Source organism: Pituophis catenifer, unplaced genomic scaffold, assembly GCF_029215685.1.
Source record: "Pituophis catenifer annectens isolate HBS135680 unplaced genomic scaffold, rPitCat1.0.hap2 SCAF_1, whole genome shotgun sequence".
NCBI classification, from domain to species: Eukaryota; Metazoa; Chordata; class Lepidosauria; order Squamata; family Colubridae; genus Pituophis; species Pituophis catenifer.
In genome coordinates, this window is record NW_027256881.1 from 29,287,771 (window position 1) to 29,314,638 (window position 26,868).

General features: G+C 37.4%; 1 protein-coding gene across 1 annotated transcript in view; it reads right to left on the reverse strand.

The window, feature by feature from the left end:
* PAPOLG (poly(A) polymerase gamma) overlaps window positions 1-25,906 on the reverse strand; it is a 35,879-nt gene extending 9,973 nt beyond the window's left edge. Inside the window, exons 1-15 of the mRNA XM_070947482.1 lie at window positions 25,860-25,906; window positions 21,752-21,907; window positions 21,521-21,587; window positions 20,568-20,649; window positions 20,306-20,415; window positions 18,468-18,521; window positions 16,940-17,051; window positions 14,579-14,668; window positions 11,716-11,854; window positions 10,066-10,138; window positions 8,983-9,103; window positions 7,708-7,792; window positions 6,650-6,703; window positions 2,630-2,749; window positions 428-537 (exon numbers count right to left, since the gene is read on the reverse strand). Coding sequence (XP_070803583.1) covers window positions 428-537; window positions 2,630-2,749; window positions 6,650-6,703; window positions 7,708-7,792; window positions 8,983-9,103; window positions 10,066-10,138; window positions 11,716-11,854; window positions 14,579-14,668; window positions 16,940-17,051; window positions 18,468-18,521; window positions 20,306-20,415; window positions 20,568-20,649; window positions 21,521-21,587; window positions 21,752-21,907; window positions 25,860-25,906 — 1,420 coding nt within the window. The remainder of the gene's footprint in view (window positions 1-427; window positions 538-2,629; window positions 2,750-6,649; window positions 6,704-7,707; window positions 7,793-8,982; window positions 9,104-10,065; window positions 10,139-11,715; window positions 11,855-14,578; window positions 14,669-16,939; window positions 17,052-18,467; window positions 18,522-20,305; window positions 20,416-20,567; window positions 20,650-21,520; window positions 21,588-21,751; window positions 21,908-25,859) is intronic.
* Window positions 25,907-26,868: the final 962 nt, after the last annotated feature.

The window sequence follows — 26,868 nt, forward strand, 5'->3', positions numbered from 1 at the left end:
TAGATAAAATGATGTGATTAAAAAGTGAGCAAAGCATGTGTTCTTTTGCAATCAAGAAATCAGGATTGTATTAGTCCAATAGACTTTAAAGGAATTTAAAAAATAGTAAATCTTTGAAAAAAACTACGTATTTAAAGGAGAAATTTACTTCAGCACAAATTATGCTTCATTTTCTTTTCTTCAATCTTCTCTGTGGCCATATTGATGTATTGTTGTAAGCCGTCCATAGTCATTTAGGTGTGATGGGAGGTATACAAATTTAATGTGTAAATATTCCTTTTCTCATTTTTATAAGCCTTCTCATTATGGATGACATTTCACTTGGTTGCCCAGATGTCAGAGGCACTAATGTACACTAAAGTGAAGTATCCATCTGAAATAATATTGGTCTACTCAGAAAAAGGACTTTTAAGGGGAAAAAGTTTACCTGTATCTGTGAATGACTGGATATCATAGGTTAAGTCAATGCTTACACTCTCTGTGTTCTCCAGTTTCTTAAAAATTATTCCCAGAAACCACATTGACACATAATCACTTCTAGAGGGAGACACAAAAAAAACCATATTATCAAATAATCCAATGCCAGAAGTGTTGTGGGTAAGATCTAAATGCAAATTACTTATGCATTAGACTGATTTCCTTGCAGATTCAGATGTCAACATAATAACGAACATTATATGTTACAAAGAAATTACAGACTTTGCAATGGAGAAAAGTTTTGATTTTTATTATTCTAATGAAGAGAAAACAATGTGTTGGGACCTATGGACTTTATGGAGTGCTCAGCTGGGCTGGACATGCATACCAACTGCATACACATATATGTACATGCCCACATTTATATAAATTCACACATAACTTGACAAAAGAGAGAGAAAAAAACTCAGGCATAAAATCTCTCTCTCTCACCCATAGTATGCTCATTGGAAAAAAGAAGATGAATATTCCCCATCTCACTTTTAATCTAACGAAGTCAAATGGCGAGAGAAGGTTTTACCAAAATAACTGCCATTTTACATTTATTCTTTCTCTTCTTGTTTCCTTGCTTTCACACTATTAATTTTCTGGAAGGCCCTGCTTCTATAATGCACAAATAATGATGGAGCTCACACACTTCACAAGCTCTCCTAGAAGCTCTGGTGTCTGCACTGGGAGGTCTTCCTTGACTTGGAGTTAGCAGGAATAGGGCTCTCAAAAAATTTGCACCACAGTTGCACCACAGAGAAGTCTGGAGAAGGCATGCAACATCATACTAAATCCCCTCAAGGGTTGAATGAGGCTGAATGAAGTTGAATGTTGTAGGTTCCATACTCCTTTGGCACTTATTATGGGAACCAGGAATATAGTCAGCCAGGAAGAAGCTGAAGTATTTTCTCATCAGATTCTACTGCAAAACAGCCTGTCTACCTCTATCCTTACCTGGCTAGGCAGATACAAAAAGAGGGAAATGTGCAAAGGCAAGTTCAAAGTAAGCAACTTTATTCACATCAGTTAGTCCTTCCTTGCAAATACTCTCCTCTATGCTTTTATTCCTTTAGGCCATATGCATTTATAAACCCAATACTTTACATTCTAATCCCATTGAATAGACAAAAATCAGCAATATTACATATTTTAAAAATCCAAACTTCCTTTGAGTCATACTTTATTAGGCAATTCAAGATTATAAAACATGTACATTTTCCAGTCACTAGGAATTATGGTTTAAAAGAAAATAAGAGAGAAATAGCATGTGTCACTGATATTAAAGCTAACTCTGTGTTAATTAATAAAAGTAGGTATGGCTCCTTTTCCGAGGGTGCCCTCGCCTCTTGAGATCTGGAGGGCCTTTACCTTAGTAGTCCTTCAGGAGGGCTATGAAAACCTCACACTGGGCAAAGTTCAAAGGGAGCCCAAGCAAATATAAATGTAAAGTAAGTAGGAGGTTTTGGTGCTATGATTTGGCTATATGGTGTTGCTTTGGGGTTCAGTTGGTTTTATTTCTTCTCTTTTTAATGAATATCATTGTGAACTGCCTAGGATTTTCATGTATATGATAGGCAGCCATATAAGTTTTATATAGAAACAAAACAAATAGATAACTGAAAGTGTGCTTGGGTGAATCTAGGGCTCCCTCAAAGTTTGCTGACAAGAATAATTAAAACTATTTGACCCAAAGGTGCTTTTCAAAAGGCAACTGAACTTTATTTAGAACTGAAGATGGTTCTTGGACGAAAAGCTAAATGTCTACAAGTAAAAAAAAAAAACCAACCCAAAGAAAGTCCAGTTGTCTTTTGAAAAGTACCTTTGGGACAACCATGATCTGGATGACTGAGAATATCCATAGATATAAAACAATTTGATAAAATATAAAATCCAACAGTTAACAATGGTGTACCTTAAAGGCTTCAAATCGATTGTGACACAGATCATCTTTATGCTACAAAAGGCTAAAGGTGCCTCCCATATAAGCAACATTATCATGTGCCTGCCATATTTTCCCAGTGTTTATTTTGTCTCATTATCCAAGGAAACAACTGAAGATGGAAAGACAGACAAGCCATACAAAGTTTTCTAACTAGCAGTGTTAGCCTCTCTTTAAAAGCAGACATCAATACAACACAATACAATAGCGTTGACATTAACTCACTCTTTGTACTGATCCCTGTTCCCACTGAAGGACTGTGGATTTACATGGACGAGAGTAATAAATTCATTTCTCTCCAAGTGTCCAACAAGCACACGGATTTTAGACTCCACCAAACCAACCCTACAGAGAGAAAATCAGCCTTGGTTAGCAATGTGTCAGAATGCCAAGAACTATCAACTACCTTTGGAAATATGGCACCATGCAATTTGAAGGCACAATGCATGAAACACAAGAGAGAGAGAGATTTAATATTGGAAAATATTGTCATCCCCCCCCCCCCCGCATTTATAATTCCTTACATCCACAGAATGAATGCTTGCTTATTTCAGAAATAAAAATATCCATCACAAGTTTGAAACACACAAAAATAAAAATCAGTAAATTAAAAAGCACCAGATAATTAGCACAATAAAACGCTCAGTGTCACATAGCAGCTACAGTTAAATTAGACTTGGAGAAAAACGCTGATACTGATTTAGGAGGTAACATCATCTCCTTTTTTAAAGGATTAAGTTTATATATTGTCCCTCAGAGTTAAAGTAGTCTTTGGATCCACATTGCATTTCTTCAGGTTGAGATCATAATACATAATCAACCAGAGCTAATCTGATAATTTCTTGGGCTGCAAAATGTATGCTTTCTGAAAAAGTTTAAATATTTAGAAATACTGCAAATCAGTTGGAGTATAAAGAACAGAAAAATTATCTACTTTTCCAAATAGCTTTTGTATTTTTTACTTTTTAATATTCATAAACAATAAATGCATATATTATATGCATTACAAAATGTATGTAATAAAATTATTTGCACACTGTAGAAAAGTCTTTTATTGATAATTGCTCTGGGGTCATTTGATCTTAATATGCATGTGCTACTTCCCGCTTCAAGAGTGTTGTGAGTGGAACTTAAAAGCCGTTTTTCATTTTTAAAGGTTATCAGGAATCAGGTTACACCGCAGTATTTCACCCACAAGAACCAAACTGAATATGTTAAGCTCTTCCTCAAATGATCCATTGAGGATCATGATCTCAGTGAGTCTTGCTGTCTCTTTATTTTTTTCAGTATTTTCAATTTAAATTTCCCACATGCACTAAGCTTGTTTAAAATCTATGTTGTGCATTTTCCTTTGTTAATTTAATTTATGCTTTATTTTACCATCCATCCATCCATCCATCCATCCATCCATCCATCCATCCATCCATCTTACTAAACTGTCCATCTCAGACAAGTGATTCTGGCAGTGAACAATCATAATTACAGTATAGTATAAAGTTAAAGATGTGTGGCATCTAAATAAAAATGTTATCATAAATGTCAATGTAATCAGGAAATTTGGGGCTCTAAGTCCTTTACACACTTACAGCCCCAAACCACGGCATAAAGCCAGGTCTTCCAAGGCCTATCAAAGGACAACAGGTTGCGGTCATCTTCAACTCTGAAGGGAGAAAATTCCAGGAACAGGAATATTTTTATTTTGCTTTTATGCTTTCACAACGAGAACAAGAAAATATAAGAGGGCAACTTTGCATTATTAACTTCAGCAAGACCTTTGACTAAAAAGTTCATGCCAGAATGTGGAACTCATGGTATGTCAGAACAGCTGATTATTCTTCTCAGGAACATTTACAATTAACAAGAAGCTATTATGAGTGGAAATATAGCATCTCAGTATATGGAAGGAAGTAAAACAAGGATGAATATTGTCTAACTATCTCAACAAATATAAGAATGGCAAGATTCTAAAGATGACAACTGGAACCAAAACTGGAAGTTGAAACTCTTGACAGTCTGAGATACATAAACAAACAAGCTTGTTAGCTGAATGTAAAGAGCTGTCATGAAACAAAAATGAAAAATGTGGATTTGTGCTAATTATTAAAATGACAGTGTCAACTAGCATTAGTGAATTTACAATTGAAAATGAAGAAGTGATTGGGGTGCATAGTTTTATTTTCTTTGACTTAAAAATGAAGATGGATAGTTAACCGAAAAATAAAGAGGATGTTAATTGTAGGATGCAATGTGTTAAACAAGATCGGGAAGGATTATGATACTCTTAAAATGAAGATCAGAATATTTAAAGCAAGGTTCTTCTCAGTGGTGATGCATATTTGTGAAAGCTGAACATTGAAAAAAAAGTTAACACCTTAGAATCATAAACCTGGGGATGTTGACTAAGAATGTTGGTATCTGGACCCATTAAAACAAAAATAAATGCCAGGGACATAGGAAGCAGGATTTTGTTGCTCTGTCATAATTTTTCTGATAAGATTCAGGATGAATGAATTGAATCAACAAATAAAGCCAAAGAGCATTTACACCTTGAAAAGTTCAAAGAATCCATTAAATTGAACCATAACAATCTGCCAGCAGGAACAAAGACAGGCAGAGCTACAAGAGTTGACTGTTAACAGTCCGCTATTTGATCACTAGAGAATTCCAGGAGGCAGCTTGAAAAAGTCCAAATGCAGAGCAAGGGTGACAAGAATGCAGGTCAAGTTTTTCCAGTAGGTGACTTTTTTTCCAATGGAGTTCTTAGCCCCAGTGTTAATGTGACTGCATTAACAATGTTATCATCCTCTCTTCTCAAGGAGGCATACTACAATATTTGCCTTTGCTCAGTCCTTTGCAGCTACCACTTGTTCTTGAGGGAGGCATCCTACCAGAACCTGGCCCCTGGGTCTTCCTTGTTAAAGCTCATTGTCTCTTAAAACTACTGTAGATGCTAATTACTTTTTGATCCTTCAAGCTGCTGGTCTGTCTCTTTAGTTTCTGACTCAGGGATTCAGACAAGACCATAATAACCACAGACAGCAAGAGGAATCAATTAGTCCAACCTGGATTAATTAATCATTATTTACTCCCTTGAGATGATGTATAAAGTCATATTTGAGGATAGACTATTAAAAACAACTATTTTGATTGAAGAGAAGAGGAGAATGAATAAAGAGGATGTGATGGCACAGTGCTTAGAGTGCAGTACTGCAGGCTACTTCTGCTGCCTGTCAGCTGCCTGCAATTTGGCAGAGGTGGGTAAAATGAGGACCCAGATTGTTGGGGGCAATATGCTGACTCTGTAAACTGCTTAGAGAGGGCTGTAAAGCACTGTGAATCGGTATATAAGTCTAAATGCTATTGCTATAATCAGGATCAGAGACGTCATTGAAATGCCTTTGAAAGAATTATGGGTTCTCACTGGAGACAATCAAAATGGAGGCATTTGTGCTAGTCACCAGGATCTTAGCCTAGCCAAAAAAAAACCCCCAACTATCTCTATTCAAACCTGTTCTCCAATTGTTTGTATTTGTTTATTGCAAACTAAATTTTATTATGGGATTACATGTAACAATTGATTTTTTTTTAATGCAGACTGTGTTTATATACTAGGAAAAGACATAGTTGGTTAAACTGGCTTGGCTGTACGTAGTATACCAATCCATGAATTATGAGCTATGAACCATAATGGATAGTTTCAAACAATGTGTTAAGCCAAAGCAAGCAAACCACATTATGGCTTATATAATAAGATAGTGTGGTTTGAAATTGGACTGACTTGATATTAGACAGGAATTACACAATGGGTGGGCCTACAACTGGGCACATCCTGCAACTCTCTTGATGTGGTTGTGTGCAGAGAATTTAGCACTGAGAATTTTAGCTTTTTTCAATGTTTTTATCCCTTCATGCATGTAGACACATCTGCAATTATGTGGTTAAGGCTTGTCAAAATATAGAAGTCAGAGCAAGTGGTTAAATAAATTGAAATCTTAAAATAACCTGAGTAATTTGCAAAAAAAATTATACAGAATAGATGAATTTATGTTGATTTTTCTGCTCATACATTGTAAATAATATTACCATATTATTAATTTGGATGCTTGAATGCAAGTTGATTTGGAAAATAAATCTTACTGTTCCTAATGAAGACTCTGAGGGAAATACATTTTTCCCCAATTCCTTTTTGAAATGCTTTTGATTTTAAAATTAGGTTTATTATCAGCATTTAAAAAATAGGCTTACCATTCCAAATGATGTTCTTCAGTTGAAGAAACAGCAGTCAATACAATATAGTGTCTGGAAAAATAAAGAACTAAAATTTGATATATTTAATAGTTTTAGTTTTAAAACTAAACTATTAAACTATTAAAACTACTGTTATCAACTTTTTAAAACTGTACTGCTCAGTCTTCAATTCTTGTTAACTTACTTTATACCACCGTCTCTTCTAAAAGCTTCCCTAACCTTGAAGTATATTGATGTGCTTCTCTCACATTAATTCTCCCTCATGTGTAAGGCTAAGGAGGCTTCGGCATCAGTCAAGAGTGGTAGAAGAGCTTGTTTTAAGCAAGACAGTTTATCAAAAATGGAAACTGGAACAAAAGATGCTTGATTGACATAGAGGTGAATGCCTAGTACAAATTCATGATTCCTATTACAGGAAATACAGTATAGGGAGCAGTTGAAAGAGTAACCAATTCTTGTTTTAGACATTATATAATATTGATAACCCAAGTGCATGTAATATTCATATTAGCAGGATAATATTCGGTACTCTATTTGAAGAAAGCAGCTTGCTCTATTAGCCAACATGCCACTGCCACAACCATCCAACACTTGTTACCCAAAGAATTGCCTTACTTTATGTAATGATAAAGCTGGCTTTGGGTGCAGCTGTTTGCAGTTGCATTGCAAGATTAATTAAATTGTTTGGGCGTAGATTATATTCTCCAACTTTGGTAACATTTGTACGGGCTGACTACAGGATAATCCAATGCATTTCAAAAATAACAAATAAATATTAAAATTAATAAGGAGTTACTACTGCAAATATATTTCCTAACAATGTTGAATTCCCTACCCTATCCAGCTATCACTAAGCACATTACTACTGCACCCAGATTTCTTTGATCCAACACATTCAAATTAGTTTTAGTTTTTTAAAAATATGCTGTATTTCCATTGTTGTTATTTTAGTATATGCTTTTACCCATAAGATGCTTAGGATGCATTGCTAGCTAAAATACAGCATATTTAGTTGCTGAAATGTGAATTCTGAAACCTTTGGTGATCTTACATACTTATACTTTTGAAAAAAGTTGGGTGGCTCAAGCAGCTTTGGCCAATCTGACTTTCCTTGAAGAATTTCATCTGTAACCATAAGACCTGTTTAAATATAACACACCTATAGTAAGTGCTTTACAATAAACAGTTATAAGTTCAGAAGTATCGGTTCCACAAAGGCTATTGAGACTAAGAATAATAGGAGTTCTAAATCATAACAAACCTCATCAAGAACTTTCCTTAACCTCCAGTATCCCATTGTTTTTTCTAATTGTGCCCATTCTAATACTCTTCCCATTGGGGTAGATTATAAATAGTTCCACATTTTCATCTCAACCTTTTCTATTTTTAGAACTGGCATCCTATCCCTAAACTACACAGGAACACTTTGTATCTCATCTTGGATACTCACTAGTGATAAATGGATGTTATCAGAAATAAGAGATGAATATGAAAAGGGAGAAGGGGAATAATAGTTAATTCTGCCCAATACCCACCCACACATCAAGATCAAACCTCCCAGTGCCACATTTCTAAAATTCTGTCTAAAGGAGGAGGTGTCTAAAAGAGACTTCTCTGAATTTTTTTCATCCCATTCTCTCCTGTCCAATAAGCAATTCTGCTGTCATTTTTAAGGTGGCTATTGTTTTCTCTTAAAATGCTATAGAATAAGGATAGGAATAGGAACAAGCAAAATCAACAACAATGACATGAATGCTATTTACTTGTATCAGTAAAGATACACCTGGGGGGAAAGGGAGAATGAAGTCAATCTTCCTAGCCCCACTAATCAATCCCTCCAACCCTAAAAAATTCAAGGAGAAATTGCTCCTCTATCCCAAATAATGCCTTTTTTCCCTAAATTTTGCTGAGGTGAAACAGGGAAAAGGATGTTGGGACAAAGTCTCCCTTATCCCTTTAAGAAATGTCTGCAACAACCAGATACTAATACAGAAATAGCTTCACTCATAGGATAGTTTTATCTATTTTTCTATGACTATTTATCATTGGTTGCTTTTGCAAGTTACATAGATTCATTTCGACTGAAGTAGTATTATAATAAATAGAAAAATAAATGAAACTTATCACTAGGCACCCATCTTTGCAAAAATAACAATATTGATCAATGAAAATGCATTTCTACTAGATTGCAGGTGAATAAAAATGACCCAGAGCACTTTTTTATATCCATTCACAAGAGGAAAATGCAAAACTCTTCAAAGAGAATATCCAGCAAATAATAAACCATTCTTACTCTGATATGCAAAACAGAGGCAATGGAGATGGCGTACCGTATTTGAATTCTTCCACCATGATTGCTCGGGTTGATGTGGACACATTATAAGTGGAGTTCTGCTGTGGATAGGCTGGAGTGATAATGGGCATTAGATGATAACGGTCAGCTGGATTTACCTATCACAGATAAATGGGTGATTCCATGAAGAACTAAATTTCAGAATATGAACCTAAAATCTCACCAACCACCAACTCACCAGCTGGCCTTTAGAAAACCAAATATAAATTTAAGACTTAACCTCCATTTGAAACAGGGGAATATAACATCAATCTCTCTTACAGTAACTATTGTCATTATACCAAACATAATCCAGGCATTTTATTTTATGCATGTCCAGAAAGTGCTTTAAAGCTGCTAACTAAAGTTTAGCATTCAATAGAAAATGCAGAAAAAACACCTTCACTTATCAGGGAATATCCTTTCCCCACTTAGAATAGGTAAATGCAAAACATCCCAATAAGTCTAAAGCAATTTTAAAAAATAGCTCAGAATAGAGTATGAATCAAGGACATGGCATAACCACAACATTGATTACAAAGCATAATACACAATAATATCACAATGCCCTGCATGCAGTGGTGGGTTTCAAATTTTTTTACTACCAGTTCTGTGGGTGCGGCTTGGTAGGCGTGGCATGGCTTGGTGGGCGTGGCAGGGGAAGGATATTGTAAAATCTCCATTCCCTCCCCACTCCAGGAGAAGGTTACTGCAAAATTCCCATTTCCTCCCGATCAGCTGGGAGGCAGAGAATAGATGGGGGCGGGGCACAATCAGAGGTGGTATTTACCGGTTCTCCAAACTACTCAAAATTTCCACTACCTGTTCTCCAGAACTGGTCAGAACCTGCTGAAATCCACCTCTGTCTGCATGCATTTTGTCTTGAAATGAGACAGGGACATTCATCTTAGAAGTGGATTTTGTTCCAAACATTAGCAGTTATTTTCTGTGAACATTTCCTCTCCTCCCATGTTGCCCCACGCAACTCAAAGACCCTCACAGAACATATCTCTTAGAAGAGGAATGGATACTGCAATCAAGAATTGTTACTTGTCATCTCAAAGTGGTATGCTTTACAAACCCTGGGGTCCCAGACAGGCAAGTTGAGATTGCTCTCTTCAGGTTGTTTCAGCAAGACAGGATTGGGCCATTCCCTGCAAGTAAGAGTTATAACTGGTAATTCTGGACAGTTAAGTTTCTTTCATTCTTTTCGAACACATACACTGTATATGGCCTCAGGATTTGTTCTGTCCATTATATTAATCTGCACACAATGCTAATATATGTATAGGCAATCTGACAAAACTTGAACTACGAATAGGAACTCTATATTACTAACAGTAGAAACATAGGATATGCCTGCCTTCCTCAATATGCCACCCTCCAGGACTACAACAACCATAACTTTCCATCAACATTGCCATGCCAGTCAGAAGTAGATGCATGTCAGTAATGTCTAGAGCAGGGGATTCTCCAGCATGGCTGGCTGGAGAATTCTGGGAGCTGAACTTGACAAAGTCTTAAAGTTGCCGAAGTTGTACATCCCTGCTCTAGAGGTTACCAGGCTGGGAAAGCATTATTTTATACCAATGCCAGCAAACAAATAATAAATGCAAGGGAGATTAATTTTCTGGCAAATAACCAGATTCTGTAATGAACTAAACTTCTGGTTCCGGGGACTGACCCAGATTGGATCCTGTAAGATTCTGTAATCCCCAAAGCAATTCTCGTGAGAGCTAATGCAAAGGGAGGGTAAGAATTCAAAAAGGGGATAAGCCCAAGGTCACCTATGGAGACATAAAAGTTAAAACAGCCAAATATAAATCATTTTAGCAGTTCCACTAAGGGATGATTTTTTAATTATCAAAGGAATGCAGTGCACACTATCTATGAGGCTGAGGCCCACAATGGCTTATAAGCAATACCAGTGCTGTACTGCAAAAAGAAGATGGTGATAAAATAATGTACTTTCCCTTATATTTAAATTTAATTAAAGCTATCACACTGAAACCTTTTAAGTATTTTCCTCTTGCGTCATTCTATGAATTCTATTTCAGGCAATTCCTAGTAGGACTTTGGCACTGACGTCTACAGAGCAACTTGGTTCTATTAGAACCAGAAGAAAACTAACTGGAATGGTATTTAAAAGTGATATTCTTTCTTCATTCTTTAAGGAGCATGTTTGCTTTATTAGTAATGGCTGCCTTCCTGAGATGATCTACCATCCAGAATGTAAGAATGTAAACCAGATGTGTCAAACATGCGGCCTGCAGGCTGGATCCAACCCATGATAGGCCCAGAGTTGTTCTGCGCCCTGGCCCCCCAGTCAGCCATGACAACCAAGCCATACCCATCCAGCTCCCCAAGGGCAAACAAAATCCTGATACAGCCCGCAATGGGATCAAGTTTGACACCCCTGATGTAAACCAATTTTGAACTGAATTCTTCAGAAGAAATTCTATGCCAGATAAATGTTTTCAGCGAACCAATTTGGATAGCAGAAGGCAAATCTCTTTGCACAACTAACTTTCAACTTTCTAGAATGAATATTTATCAGGAAGAGACATGATTTCAAACCACTTGACTTGCAAATCATGGCTTAGTGTAATGTTTTGTTAGTATATAATATAACCTGCATTGCTTACACAGTAGAGGCCTAATACATTTATCAAAAGTTGCTTTGAATAGTGGGATGGATTGTCTATTCATTTACTAAATAAGTAAATCTTACCACTTTGAAAAAATTAAGAAGAATCTGTGAACAAGGGTTGATGCCAAAGCATTTGGGTACAGCTGACAGGTCCTTGCCACCAGCATGGCCCAAGAAACACCACCAAGGAATCCCAGCATGTTGGAATAAATTCCACGCCCTAAAAGTAGATATTTGGTACTCAGATGGGACTCAGTATTTCAAACAGTCTCATTCATTATACTGGTGTAGGCTATCATGGCTGGCATCAATGAAGCAGTGATAAGCTTTTGGGCTGAAATGCATGTTTTTTTATCCTGCCACAGATTCTGGTAAAACATCAGGACAAAAGAAAACTAGACTACAATCATTCAGCCTGCTTTAGTCTGATTTAAGTTAGTTCACTTTCTTTTCTAAACCAGGTAGGTTAAAAGACAACGAAGAAATAGACGACTGTATTTTCCACTACTTTTATCACCACTGAATAGTTTACACTCAGTGAAATAAGCAGCATTTTGGGTATAGGAAAGAAATTTAGAACATGAGCACAAGTGGAAAAACATGAACCACTTCACTTCCCTTAACTAACTCAGAAGCTAAACTCTCAACCCCCTTTTAACTAACTCAGACTATGAAATCTGATGGCAGATCCCTTGTATCTAACATGGCACAACACTCAGAAAAGCCAAAACACTCAAAAATTCTGAAACAGAAGCTTGCACATCAGCCCAAAGACTACATTAACTAACACTTAGTTTTGAGTTCCCCAGCAACAATTTTCTGTATAGGTATTTGTCATTGAGACTTTGATTCTAGCAATCACTTTCCTTTTGAAAGTATTCCACCTTGTGGCCATTTGTATGCCAGGCAAGCATGGAAAGGGTTGAATTTAAAAGGTCCCCTTCCTGTTTCCTGCAAACCTGAGTTAGGCAAACAGACAGCTCTGTGGTGTTGATTTGCCTCACTTCCCTTTAAGGACAGCAGGTGAGCAGCTACAATTTGGACAACCCAGCCAAGGAAAACAGATTCAGCCCATGGTCTCACTGTCCACACCCCACCAGCTTGATAGTCAAGGATGATGCGCTGGGTTGTAATTCAAGCTTATAGATAGATTACTTATCTGAATTATGCATGCATCTACAATAGTTTGTTCAATGCCCTTACAAGATTCCTTATTCAGTTGTCAAATGCAGGATTAACTTGATAATAAACTTGATAATAAATTTTTTGCTTAGAAATAAGTGACTTTTTAAAAGAATAAGACATTGAAAAAATATAAAAGAATTAGCAGGTATATCCAGACAAGCTTAGCAATAAAATGTTTCTAATAATAGGAAAGATGTCACAGTGATTACTGCCAGTCTCAGCACCCTTTCACCAATTTATCCTTCCTCTCTCCTGTCATTTGGATCCCTAGACTTCAGCTCTAGCAGCATCATAGCAGCACCTATTGCACTAAACATGCAGCAGTCTGAAATCTGACCAGAACCATGTGCTATAAAAGCTCTGGATGGTTGACAAATGCCATTGTCATCCTGCAATATACAAGTGATTATTTCAAAGCCTTAAAATTAGAATGAAAAATAGGGCCCTTGTCAGCGCTGATTTACCACCAGCCTACCAGGTACTTAGGAACCGAAGGTGTAGCAGCACAAGTAAAACAACAATTAATGACTTAATAGCCAGCCATCAACATCCTATAACAACTAAAAGCTACACACAATCAGGAATCAAAGAACACATAGAACAGCCCAGTGTACATATTCTGCAGAGAGAGAAGTTGTCATGGATTTGCACCTGGACCCTTCTCCAGATGCAAGTTCGGAGAAGGAGGGAGAGTGCTTAAACCATAGGAAGCCTCCTCTAACATATGCAAAGAAACACAGATATTAGTTTAAAAGGTCATGTGTTTCAATTCCTTGATTGAGTTGACATTATGTTTAAAGTTTCTCTAAAAAAGAATGAACTACTTCACTCTCACTGGAAAATACTAATGCCTTTCAGTGACCAGAAGCAAATAACTTTTTCCCTGTAGCTAACGATAACTTCAGAAAATGCTAAGACTAGTCATGTCTGCTATTATATGTACCTTCTAATAATGCACCTTCATAACCGATAATAATGAGAAAGGCACTGTGACTTCTTCAATATTTGGACTGAATTTTTTCAGCAATATGAATTATGAATTACAGCAGAGTACAGGATATAATTTGTACATAATTTTTATAACAAAGTGAGTGCAAATCTAATTTCCAATGTGGAACAGCTCAACATATTTTCTTGGTTATACTACTGAAGAAACTAGTTTCTTGATTCTCACAGGAACCTCAGTGCTATTTGCCAGGCCCAGGACAGGCTTTGAGGTGACATAGTAACAGGGCAACTGCAATATTTCTGTTCTTGTTCTTACATAGGACTGTACTCTTGTAACAGAATGACAGAGTTGAAAGGGAGCTTGGAGGTCTTCTAGTCAACCCCCTGCTTGACCAAAAGATCCTACACCATTTCAGACAAGTAGTTGTCCAGTCTCTTCTTAAAAACCTCCGGTGATGGAACACACATAACTTCTGAAGGCAAGTTGTTCCACTGATTAATTGTTCGGTCATTTTTACAATCGGGTGGACGTCCAGCTCAAATACCAATGCTTAACAACTTGAGGTAGCTTAAAGTAGGTTTTGAGCATTCAACAGGAATCGCAAACACATACCCAGCCACTGCTTTGCAAACATTAGACACATGTAAATTTGTTTCAGGATCCACTAAATTTATGGTTCAACAACCATTATGAAGATTTGCAGAAAACATTCATATATGACAAACTCACTTGGCTTACCCTAAAGAGTCATTTCAAGGACTATTAAGCCTTGCAGCTGATAGTGCAAAATTTGATGTATTAAGTACTTACGCTTAGCCCACAGTTTAATTGCTCTGAGTGTCAGCCTGAAGTTCTCCTTGTTTGGTACCAAATGAAGTATTTCATCAGTGACTCTGCAACCTGCCGACAAACATTAAAGTTTCAAGTTAAACAGGCAAAGCACCAATAATGGCAAGCAATGGTCTACAGCAGCATTCTTCAGCTCCCTGCTATCGAGATTCAGTACATCACACTGCCAAGGATTCCCAGCCATGTTCAGCAAATGGAATGTAACTTAACATATCTGAAACATTCCAGGTTGGAAAAATGTTGATACATGAGGTCTTTGTTTTGCTTAAGTCATCCTGAAAAAAAATGGCGAAAACTGGTCTGAAACAGTAATATTAAATGTTATCCCACATAAAAAAGACAATTTTTGAAAAAGATGATTTATTCATATCCAATGCATTTTACCATATTTTTCCATATCAAAGGATTATTCTAAATGCTAGTTCTTTAAATCTAGCTGCTATAACAATCATGCAACATCAATATGGGTTTTTTTTTGCCATTGCCTGCTTTCTAGAACTGAGTGAGGATGATGGCCCAAGATTATCTAGCTGGCTTTGCGCCTAAAGCAGAACTTGAACTCAGAGTGCCCTGATTTCTGGCTTGATGCCTTAATCACAATACCAGTCTGGCTCTCAATATTAATACTGTAGCTTAATTTTTTTGTTTTTCTTTCCAATTGGGGAGATGGACAGAAACTCTCCAGATTTTCTTATATTCCTGAAGAAATACAAGACACTCTCTGACACTTAAAACTATTAATTATTAAAGGTCTTATACATCATATTTCTATCAGTAGATGGCCAAATTGTTTACGAACAGGAATGATATTGGAAGAGAAAACCCCAAATTTCCAACAAAGGTTTGATAAAAACTCAATAAAAGCCTAAACATACCTAGCTTGCTAAACAGTAACCCCAAGGGTATTAAGAAATAAGGCAAAAAGGCAAGCAGGGCACATTTGCAAATATTATGGCTAAATATGGATGCTAAAAAAGGAAGTTTATTGGAAAAATCATGGTACGAAGCATGTAGCATTAATTAACCTATGTAACTTTGTTGAGTATTGTATTATGCCTATGTGCAATGCTGAAATGTTAAAAATACAGGACTTACTTTAAGGGAACATGAAAAAATATCTTGTGACCCTGTGATGTGAGCATGCTGTAATTTATGGTAAATGCTGGTTAAACCTCACCAGAAGACATTGGGGTGGGGCGGGGTAGGGGTTACATAGGCTTTGAGAGAGATGATCCTGTGTCATTTTCTTCAGCAGAATAAAGATTATTTACAATTTCCACCTTAAGTGTATTCAGGGTACACTGAGCAATGGACCCAGTGCAAGATTGGACAACAATGTTAAAAACCAATGCCTATTTTTCCAATAGTGGTGAGGTGGTGGTAACAGCTTTATGTTTTTCCAATATTGATGAAGAATTTGGTAGAATCTGCCTTTATGTTAATCTGATATCATGTCATTAATAATATCATGATCCTCCTGACTTATCCAACAGGATTTAAGAATATAGAATAACAGGGCTGGAAGGGACCTTGGAAGTCTTCTACTTCAACCTCCTACTTGAGCAGTCTATCATTCTGGACCAATGGTTGTCCAATTTTTCCACTGGAAAACTTCCAGTGATAGAGCACCTTCTGGAGGCAAGCCATTCCACTGATTAATTTCAGGTGCTTTGATATAATAGGTCGACCCTCTCTTCTCTGTGACAGCACCTCAAGTATTGGAAGAACTTTCGCTGAAAAACTATTTTTTGAAAGAACTGGAGCATTTCTTTTTGAATACTAAAAAGTGTTACATGCTATTTACACATGTGTATGAGAGTTCCATCATGTTTTAAGCAAACTGAATTTCAGAAGTCGAAGATTCGGGCAACTATGTGTATAGTAAGCTTTAAGCATCAATACAAAACAACAGAGTTAGAAGGGACCTTGGAGGTCTTCTAAATCCAACCTCCTGCTCAAGCAGGAATACCATTTCAGACATATGGCTGTCCAATCTCTTCTTAAGAACATCCAGTGTTGGAGCACCTGCAACTTCTGGAGGAAAGTCATACTACTGATTGTTCTAACTGTCAGGAAATTTCTCCTTAGTTCTAGGTTGCTTCTCTCCTTGATTAGTTTCCATCCATTAGTTATGGATGGAAATTAATGGATTGATCCATTCCATCCATTATCACATGAAACACTCAAAAGCATACATTATTTGAACATCACTGTCCAGCCGTTGTTTCACAGGTTTTGAGAAGATAAGACAGTCATTCTTAGCCTGAGTCCTCAAGCCAAAACTGCATGAAGATATCAGACTAGGGAAAGCTTTAAAATTACCATTTAAACTCCGAATGCATCTGATATCAAGGCTTCTCAAATGTGCATCATCCCTAAGGTCCAGGCTATCTGAAATGCTTGGCAGGGGTAGTCTTGCAAAGACGAGATCAATCTAAAGTGTAAGAAATGAAAATGGTATCTTAGCAGTAACTCTAACAATGTGCTACCAAGTAGCAAGTGTTCTGATTTGATCTATGTATCCAGCTCAGAAAGTAGAAGAAACATCTCACAAAATCCATACACACAGCCTGTGTAATATTGTACTGCATCACTCTTGTAATTCATATGCACCTCTTCTGGAACTGTAAAAGAAAGGCTGCTTAATGTCAGCCCCCGTGGCAAACTGCTTGCATGTTCATTACACTTAGTACAGTCAGTCTTCAGTTTTGCAGGACTTACTTCTATATTTCCCATACCCTCAAGATTTATCAGCTGAGCCCAAGGCTCTGTAAATTAATAAATTTCTTCTCTATTTCCTATTTGCATTAGTAAGGCATAACCTAGTGTTTAAAAGTTTGCTTCTCAGTCTGCTAACATATGACATAACATATGATCTTGTATATATCTTATATTACATTTTTTCTATCCTGCTTTATGGAGTAGAGAGTTGGTCTCTGACAGAAAACCACTTGAAGAAACTAGAAGCATTTGAAATGTGGATTTACAAACGACTGTTACGTATAAGTTGGGTTAACAAAATCACAAATGAGGAGGTGATAAGCCACCTGGGAAAGCAAAGGGAAATAATCAAAGCCATTAAAAAGCGCAAGTTAGAATATTTTGGACATGTGATGCGACACCCAGAAAAATATGGCATCGTTCACTTAATCCTCCAGAGAAAGATTGAAGGCAAACAAGGTCCAGGCTGAAGAAGAACATAATGGCTTCAAAACCTAAGGGACTGGTTTGGACAAAACTCAGCAGCACTTTTTCATACGGCTGTTGACAAAAATAGGATTGCCAACATGATCGCCAACATCCAATGACGGATATGGCACAAGAAGAATATATCTTCCCTTAATTTACATATATGTCAGGGTATCAAGTATCTTTTAATAAATGGAAATCACTTTACTTTTTTATGTTGACACAGAAACGCCTTATTTCCAATTTCCAAGGGGTGCTGTTTTTCATTTGTTTGCACCTTTGTAATTGTATTAGTATTGTTTATTTTCCAATGTTTTTCTTTTTGATTACTGACCAGGAAAGATAAATGTTAGCTGAATTTTTTTTATGCTAGCAATCATGTTGCTGTGAAGACCAATGGAAACCTAGTCCAAATTTGGTCCCAGTGGAATCTGGCAAAATTCTGTTACCTCAGTGCTTAAGCTAAGTGCCAAACCATTTCTGATCTAAGCTTACATCTCTTCATTCACACTTGGAGAGAATCTATATAGCTATATGTCCACTTATCCAAAGATCACTTTAAGAACAAGTTCTCTTCTTGAAAAGGACAACCAGTATCATCAAATTCAAATTTCCAGCAGAAGCTGTCTACAGTACATAAAAGGATAAAAACTATATTTACCTCAATACCATCAAATTCAAACTTGATTACTGGTACATATGCATCTTCTACTGCCTGTAGGAAAGATTGAAAAACATTTACTTGAAATAGTTTTGAATTATTTCACTGCTTCCAGAATACAGATATGCAACACAATCATGATGTAACTTTTCCTAAAGAAAAACAGAAGGCTCAGAAATCTTAGCCTCCACAAAGACATAACCTTTGAATACCTCAATAAAAAGCAGAATCTATCATATACTTTTAAAACAACAAGTTTGTTTTTATTAAAACAAAATTTAAGTTGTTCCAGCATCCCATGTGTCAGGGTTCAGATGATAAAAGATTATAATAATCCTAGGTTCTATATCCCGGGTGAGAAAGTGCCTTCTAACCAGGGTGGATAAAAATCAATTATTTTTTTAAAAAAAATCAAAAAAAAAATCAGATTTTTTTGATTTAAATCGGATTTTTTTGATTTTTATCGAATTTATTTTAATAAAAAACTTTTGGGCTAAAAATCTATTGTAAGATAGTTTTCTATTTAAGATACATAAATAATTTAGTTTATTCAGCATGAAATGGAGCTTAGTTATGTAGCATGAGGCTGTATATTCTGCAACACTGGGACTATCGGTGAGTCAACAGTGGGTCAAAGGAGTAGCAGAGATGACAGTTGCTCTTTAAAATTATGATTTAAATTGAGTTGATTTAAATCAAGTCTTTTTACTAGTGATTTAAATCATGATTTAAATCGTGATTTAAATCAACTCAATTTAAATCAAATCCACCCTGCTTCTAACAATTAACAGAATAAGAGTTGGAAGGGACCTTGGAGGTCTTCTAATCCAATCCCCTGCTCAAACAGGAAACCCGATACCATTGCAGACATATGGTCGTTCAATCTCTTCTTAAAAACCTCCAATGTTGGAGCACCCAAACTTCTGGAGGCAAGTAGTTTCACTGATGAATTGTTCTAACTGTCAGGAAATTTCTCTTTAGTTTTAGGTTGTTTCTCTCAATTAGTTTCCATCCATTGCTTCTTGTCCTGCCTTCAGGGGGCTTGGAGAATAGGTTGTCCCCCTTCTTCTTTGTGGCAGCCCCTTAGATTCTGGAAAACTGTTATGTCACCCCTAGTTCCTCTTATTAATTAACTACCTATATTATTAACTACTCTTGAACGTCCCAGTATCCCTGGATCTTCAAAAAAAAAACCAAAACAAACCATGACAAATTCATCTTCAGAAAAACTTAACTGGCAAATACAGGCAGACTTTCTATAAAATTACTTAGCTATAGCAATATTTTTGCTTTCTCTTATTCATACATCAATGCTTTGGTATTTGGGAACGTTCCAAAACTAAGGAAGCAAGAGACGATGAGAAATAAAGCTTTCATATTGTGGCAAATCTCCTGGGTTCACGCCATAATTCAAAGTTGTAATTATTGATGCAATAGAAATAAAATGAATAGGAAATAAGCATGCTAATGACTTATTTTAAAGCGAGTGTCTGTCTTTGCTGCCTTCATTTTTGGGAGAGTATTTCTTACATGTTCCTCTAAGACCCAGAACAGCTCCCTGTTTGTCTTATTCCATCTATTGTAAATGGCTTGTCCTAAGAAGGTGGGGAAACATTTAGAGCGGTGTCGAGAAACATTAATTTGGAGCATAAACCTGAATGAATCTAAACTCCAACTGATACAAAATAAAATATGTTTACACATTTTTGTATCCCTTCAATACAGCCTTTCTCAACCTCTCAAGGCTTGTCAATAAACAGCTTTCACACAGTGCTGCCCAACCATCAAGTGAATGACATGCACTCCTGAGATGGTTAAAAAAAGACAAAGTGACTTACTCTCAGATTTCTGATGCCATCTTGGAGCTTTAACTTTTCAAAAAATGACTGGAAGAAGTCTGATCTTTCTATGTGTCTAGGGGCTACACAGAGCGCGTCTATGTCAGCACCTACCGAAAAACAGCCATGGCAATTAGTTGATGAAACGAACATGTTCACAGTTCAAGACTGTTTATAACAGCCTTTCACAATCTAATAGTCTATCCATGTCAGTTGCAAATTATGTAAATAATTGTAGTCCAATGTATCTGGTAGATCTTACCTTTGGTGTGAACTCCAAGCCGATAGGAACCAAATGTGAATATTTTGCCACCAGCTCTGGATGAGATTGAAGATGGCAAGTTCTACAATAAAGTAGGAAATAGTTTTACTTTGAATGTATACAGTACAATTATATTTAACATGTGCGCACATAGTCTTCAATTGTTAAAAAATCTTCAATTTTTTAACAATTAACATTCTAAATAAAACTATTTGCTCTTCCCAGAAGTTTCTCATGCAACTAGTTTTTAAAATTTTTTTACTCTTTTTTCTTCTTTTTCCCACTTATAGCATATCTACTCAACTGTAAGCCATTTTATCAGCTGCTAGGAACCATTCCGAGAGCGTTTACAGAAATTATATAACAGACTGTCATGTTCTGGCATTATGCTGAGCTATAATGTACTGCGGTTGTCCAGTTTTATCATGTTTTGTAATTTCAGCCACTGAAATCTTCAAACCATAATTTATGATTTCAGGCATTCTGTGTGCCAAGTCAATAGTAGCTTATCCACCAATCTTTGAGCAAACACTCGGCTAAGCAAAAAACTCAAGAAAGGTGACCTCGTTTTCAGCCTTTGCCTGCCTCCATCTTGGAAAGGAAATTTTGCAAAGAGAGCTTTTGTTAGAGTTTGACTCTATCAATGATTTAACAACAATGATAAGTCATGAGCTTTCCAAAGCAATCAAGTATCATTTGCTGCAAAGTCTTGTGGCTTCAAAGATTATCCCAATTGCCTCCAAAATAGGGCTGGCAGGAAGGAAGGGAAAGTGGGAGATGAAGAGCTCCATGGAGGGAACAGTTAGTCTTCTGATATATGGCAGGGTACCTGTAGCTTGACAGCAAACATCTATCAAAAAACAGCTAAATCTCTATTACTCTCAAGAAAATTCTACAGTAGCTTAAAACAAGGTAAATAGTCTGGAGGAGTCAAGCTTTGACAGGCCTCTTACCTTATTTTCAGTAACTTCTGCAATCCAGTATTTAACCAAGTTATTTAGTTTGTCAAGAACAGCTAACCTGCAGCCAGGAATATAAATAAAACATTTAAAAAGCAGTGCTAAAAATTGGTGCCAAGGGGTTTATCCTGTTGTACTTTCACCAAGAGAAACTTCACTATTATGACTTCAGTAATTAGAAAATATTCATTTAAGATCAGCAGTACTACATGTACTCCCTTTTACCTGCAATCCAGCTCTTCTTCCTCTTCAAATACACCAAAAGGCTTCAGGGCTTCAATAAGTTTCTGTGAATAGATATAATCTATTTCCCTTGGTGGTGCCAAACTAATGGGAGAAGTAATTCCGTAGTTCCTTTCCAGCTGGTTCTCCAAATAAGTTCTGCACAGAAAATTTACATAAATCAAGACTAAGGAGTTTATTTTTCTCCACCACAACCAACTCCTTTCTTCACATCCCCATTGCATATTAAGTAATTTATCTGATTTAAAGTCCAGAATTTGCAGAAAAAGAAGCTATTATAGGAAATAACCTCATATCTGAAGCAAAATTCTACATTTCAAGCAAAGGCACGTTTCCTTAATATTAAAAACTAAGGTTTCTACTAATATCAATTCAGTTTTCAAGATAGCTCACATCTTAAGGCGAAAAAGGTTTTTATAGGGAAAGCAGCATCACTTTGCTGTTAGCTAAAATTTTAGAAATGTATCTCTTTTTAACAGTTTTCCAAGTATTACAGACTTCAGTGCGTGGATACACATTTAAAGATCCAATCAGTCTATCTTGGCTTGATTATTGCAGTACATTTGTAAGTTCACTTTTGCATGCCTTTTACAAATATAAAACGATTTGCAAGGTTTGCATCATCTTCACTAACAAGGATCCCGCCTAAGTATTCATTTTTTCATTATATAATCAATATAAATTAAATTAATATATTTCAATTAGCTTTTAAAATATTTTGATATGTTTGATTCAGAGTCAAATAATTTAATGCAATTATATATAGAAAATACAACATCTAAGGATGACTGAAGTGCTAAATAGATAGTTGTTCCATTTGGCACATTACTGTATGAAACGGATCACTGTAAGTACAGGGATGTCTGAAGCAGGCCCTCACTCCCATAACCAACTTCTTTCTATTGCACTGTATAAGGCAAAACATAATTTTCATATATTCATATGTAACTTTCTCCTAATAGAGAGTCATGCTTATAGAGGGAACATTAGCATTACTTTCCAGCATCATTACCTACTGATCATCTCCATTTCAAAATTCTAGTTAGTTGCCTTTTATTTAAACACCCTAAACACTCTAAATTGATATTTGATTAGAACAAGAGTGGGCAACTTTTGAATGTATTGGGATCCATATGGTTCTTCACGAGCCAAGCGCCTACACTGAATGGAATTATGATGAAATATGGTAAGCAGAATTTTCTAAGGGTTCTTTGGGGGGAGTTCTTATAATATTTGAGACATTGGCTTTTAAAATTAAACAGCAAAAAAATTAAAATTAAAATTAAGCAGCAGCAATAAGCAGATTTCACACTCACTGAACTTTTTTCTTCCTTACTACAATCCTACAGTGTATCAACCAATTCATTTTCCAAACCAAGCATTTTCCAGAACAGAACTCACAATCCCTTCAAACCATCAGGAATTCCTTGTTTTCTTTTTAGCTACTTTAATTTCAGCAGCACAATTTCTTTCTTCCAATTGTTTGTCTGTTGTTTCTGTCAAACAGCACTCTGAAATTTTTGTTGTAGATCCCACTGATCAACCAATAGACTACTCCATCTTTTAACCATTGTTAATCTCAAATAATCAGAGAGCAGAAATGCTTCCATATAGGGAAGACAAATTGTTTATTTAACTCAATACTATTGATTGTGGCAATAGGTTTCAGGCACACAAATCTGTTCCATTATCTGATCTCTAATCCCTTTTGACTAATAATAGGGAACAGACCCAGTCTCTTCTAGGTGGAAAGCAAATGCTCTACAACCAAGTAATCTCTTCTCCAGCAGTGGAACTGAACACAACAAAGATTTGGGCAGCAACAAGATATACCAGAAGGCACTTTCAAATGAAGTTCCACCTTTTCTTTCCAAAATTGACCAAAAATGGCCTATGACCTATCTGGGTTATTATGGAAGGCAAAGTAATTATTGACTCAGGAACTCACCCCTGCCTGCATATAATTTTGAAAAGGAAGACTATAATCTCTCTCCCTGCCAGTGTCAAAGTCTTTCCCTTGTTTATGAATAATTTCCTGGTTTAGCATTGTGCCTATATTAACCTTCCTGACATTCTACAGATGATCAATCCCACAGAATTCTCAGCAATGGCCAGAAATTCTATCAGCTGGATTCCATACATCTGGAGGGTGCTCAGATTAAGGACGACTGTCCTACATATAGACACATTCTCTGATAGGCTTGGGTTCTTGAGAGGGGATTTAAGTCAGAATGCAACAAAAATGTTAATGACTGGGAGAAATAAGAGGAAAGCAAGATTGTAAGATCTTTCCTCCCTTCATATTGTCCACCTGATCACTATCAACTATCCAATTGTTAAATATATTTTAATCAAAATTAAGGGACACTACATGGGGGTAAAGGCATCTATATTGTATGACAGAAGAGCTTAAAACCAGACCGTCTAGGATTAACTCATGAGGAGACCAACTAGAGTGGAAAACTGATTAAAAAACCAGAGAGTCAAAAGGATCTACAGGAGAGATCATAGTTACAAAGGAACCACAGGGTTGAGCAATCTGAACCCAACAGGACTCATTTTCAAGTAAGCATCTGAGATTGCACAGTAAGCAGCAAGGTGGCAAAGGAGTGGATTATGCCCAACATAATTCTTGTTTCATCCTTCACCAGAGATGATTGTTCCACTCCCAAATCTATAGCACATTACTTAACTACAAAAGAGTAAAAAGGTTAACACATTCACAGACTTTGGCAATGCAGTGGTGTTAGGTCCTCTTGACATCTTATTTTTAGTTGCTAATTTAGCAGGTACAATATTCGTCCTAGAGCGGAACAGGGAGCTATCTCCTCAGCTGTCTTCTTCACCTTCTACTCTTAACACTGTTCTTCAGGAAATCTAATAATGCTTGACCAGGGTTACCTTGCTACCAGGGAAGCAAGCAAATGGCCTCGGAGGACAGTAATGAATTGAGAATAGGATGGATCACAATGTTCCATAGCAAATAGGGCCATGGTCTCTATCCAGAGTCCTTACTATGCATCCCAAATTAAACGTAGAAGGGGGAGAATGCATTCATCTGCCTTATATTAAGGACCTTTGAAAAAAAATGGCCTTTCAAAAATGGCATAACTTGGCAGAAATGATTCAATCTAGCACTTTAGGGCAGGGGTCTCCAACCTGGGCAACTTTAAGACTTGTGGACTTCAACTCTCAGAGTTCCCAGTCTGGGAATTGAAGTCCACAAATCTTAAAAGTTGCCCAGGTTGGAGACCCCTACTTTAAGGCCTACTACCTCATTCTCTGCAGGTGTAGAATAAGTATGCTCATCAACAGCAGGGAAAGGCAGCCATACAAACTAACTGCAAGGTATTTGGGAGCAACAGGAAAGGATATATTCCGAGACTTCCTAGATCCATTTCTAAAAACAACAGCATTTCAGACCGAACCTGGGCAACCTACTTCTCTCCAGTAAAATAAAAGCCCTAGTTTTCACATTTTTTCTTAATATACTTCACCGGACTTAACGTCTACTGCGCCAGAGACGTTAAGACTCAGTTTGAGGATGTAAAGTGTGGATGTTTGTTTTCATACACAAAAGTCCTGGGGGAGGAGAGGATAAACCACAGGGATCTCCAAAGAAAACGAAATGCAAGGTACTCTTTCTTCCCTCTCTTCGGTGCGTTTTTTTTGTTTTTTTGCGCGCGTGTACGAGTCCTAACCAAATTGATATTAAAGCCACTCGAAGTACACACACCTTCCCACATTTCCACGCGCATTGGGGATGACTGGGCTGCCGCGCAATGCCTTTGGAGCCCACCCTTTGACTTTATCTCCCTCCCCCCCTCCAAGAAACATGGCTCGAGTTTTTACGGCTTTGCTTCTAGCGGTCGCATTTATCCAAAGTGCTCTTAGCGAGCTAGCGGTTTCCATAAAGCCAATGGAAATTCTGAGCTGAGCGTGGGAAGGGACAGAAAGCGTCAGCAGCAGCGACCGCAGCGGGCCACACACGTCCACCCCGCTTTCCTCAAGCGAAGAAGAGCCCGACCCCCACTCCCAGGCTGCCCTTTCGTGACGTGACGTAGCAAGCCTCCACCCCCCCACCCCTTACCCGCACGTCTCCTTCATGCCCACCGCCAGCATGAGCTCTGCGCGCATTGACCGCCTCCAACGCGCGCACAACACCTGCGTTCAATCACCGCCTTCTCCCTCGGTCTCCTATATAGGGAGGGAGGAGCACTGGCCACAATTACTGTAGCAACAGCGCCCTCTGCCCGAGAGGTCTGGTATAACAGCGGTCCACTTGCGGACTTCCGTTGTCTCTCGGCTCTTTTCCACTTCTTGCGGAGCGGCTGCTGATTCTATGAATCTATGGCGAAGGTTTGGGAGATAATGCTTCGGAATCGGAACGCTAACAACCATCGTCCCTCAACCCGAATTTCGTCGTTTAGACAAACCAGTCTTTTTCTCCGTTCTAGTGCCCTCTAGTGGTCTGGGATTACAACTCCCATGCTGGTGGAGAGTTGGGCCCAAAACAACTTGCAGAAACTTCGAGGAAGAAGACCAAAGTGTAAATTCTGCATGGTATCCATGCTTGCCATCCTATTGCCTGAGCTGGAGCATTGGAAGTCATGAATTGATGACTGGAAGTGCTCAGGATCTGGCCTGGATGAAATAACTCCGGCTAAGCACTGCCAAGGCTGAATATTGGTTGTCCTTGTTCGGATAGCATTCCTCCCACAAGGTTTTGCTCATGGCTCCTTCTCAATTGATGAGAACTTCCTCTATAAGGAAAGCCATGGCTTTGGGGAGGGGGCAGTGTTGCTCAGCTTCAGCTGCTATGCCAGTTGTGATTCTATCTTGACCAGGATGCTCCAGTGATGGCATCTCATGCCATGATCACCACACACTTAGACTACTCGAATGTGCTCTACATGGGGCAGCCTTTCAGAATGGCTGAGAAGGTACAGCCGGTTCAAATGGCAGCAGCAATGCTCCTCACAGGACAACTCTTGTCAGAGCCAAATATCATCCATCCCACACTTCCTGTGTGGGCTGCTGGTTGGCTTCTGGACCAGTGGTGAAATCCAAATTTTTTTACTACTGGTTCTGTGGGTATG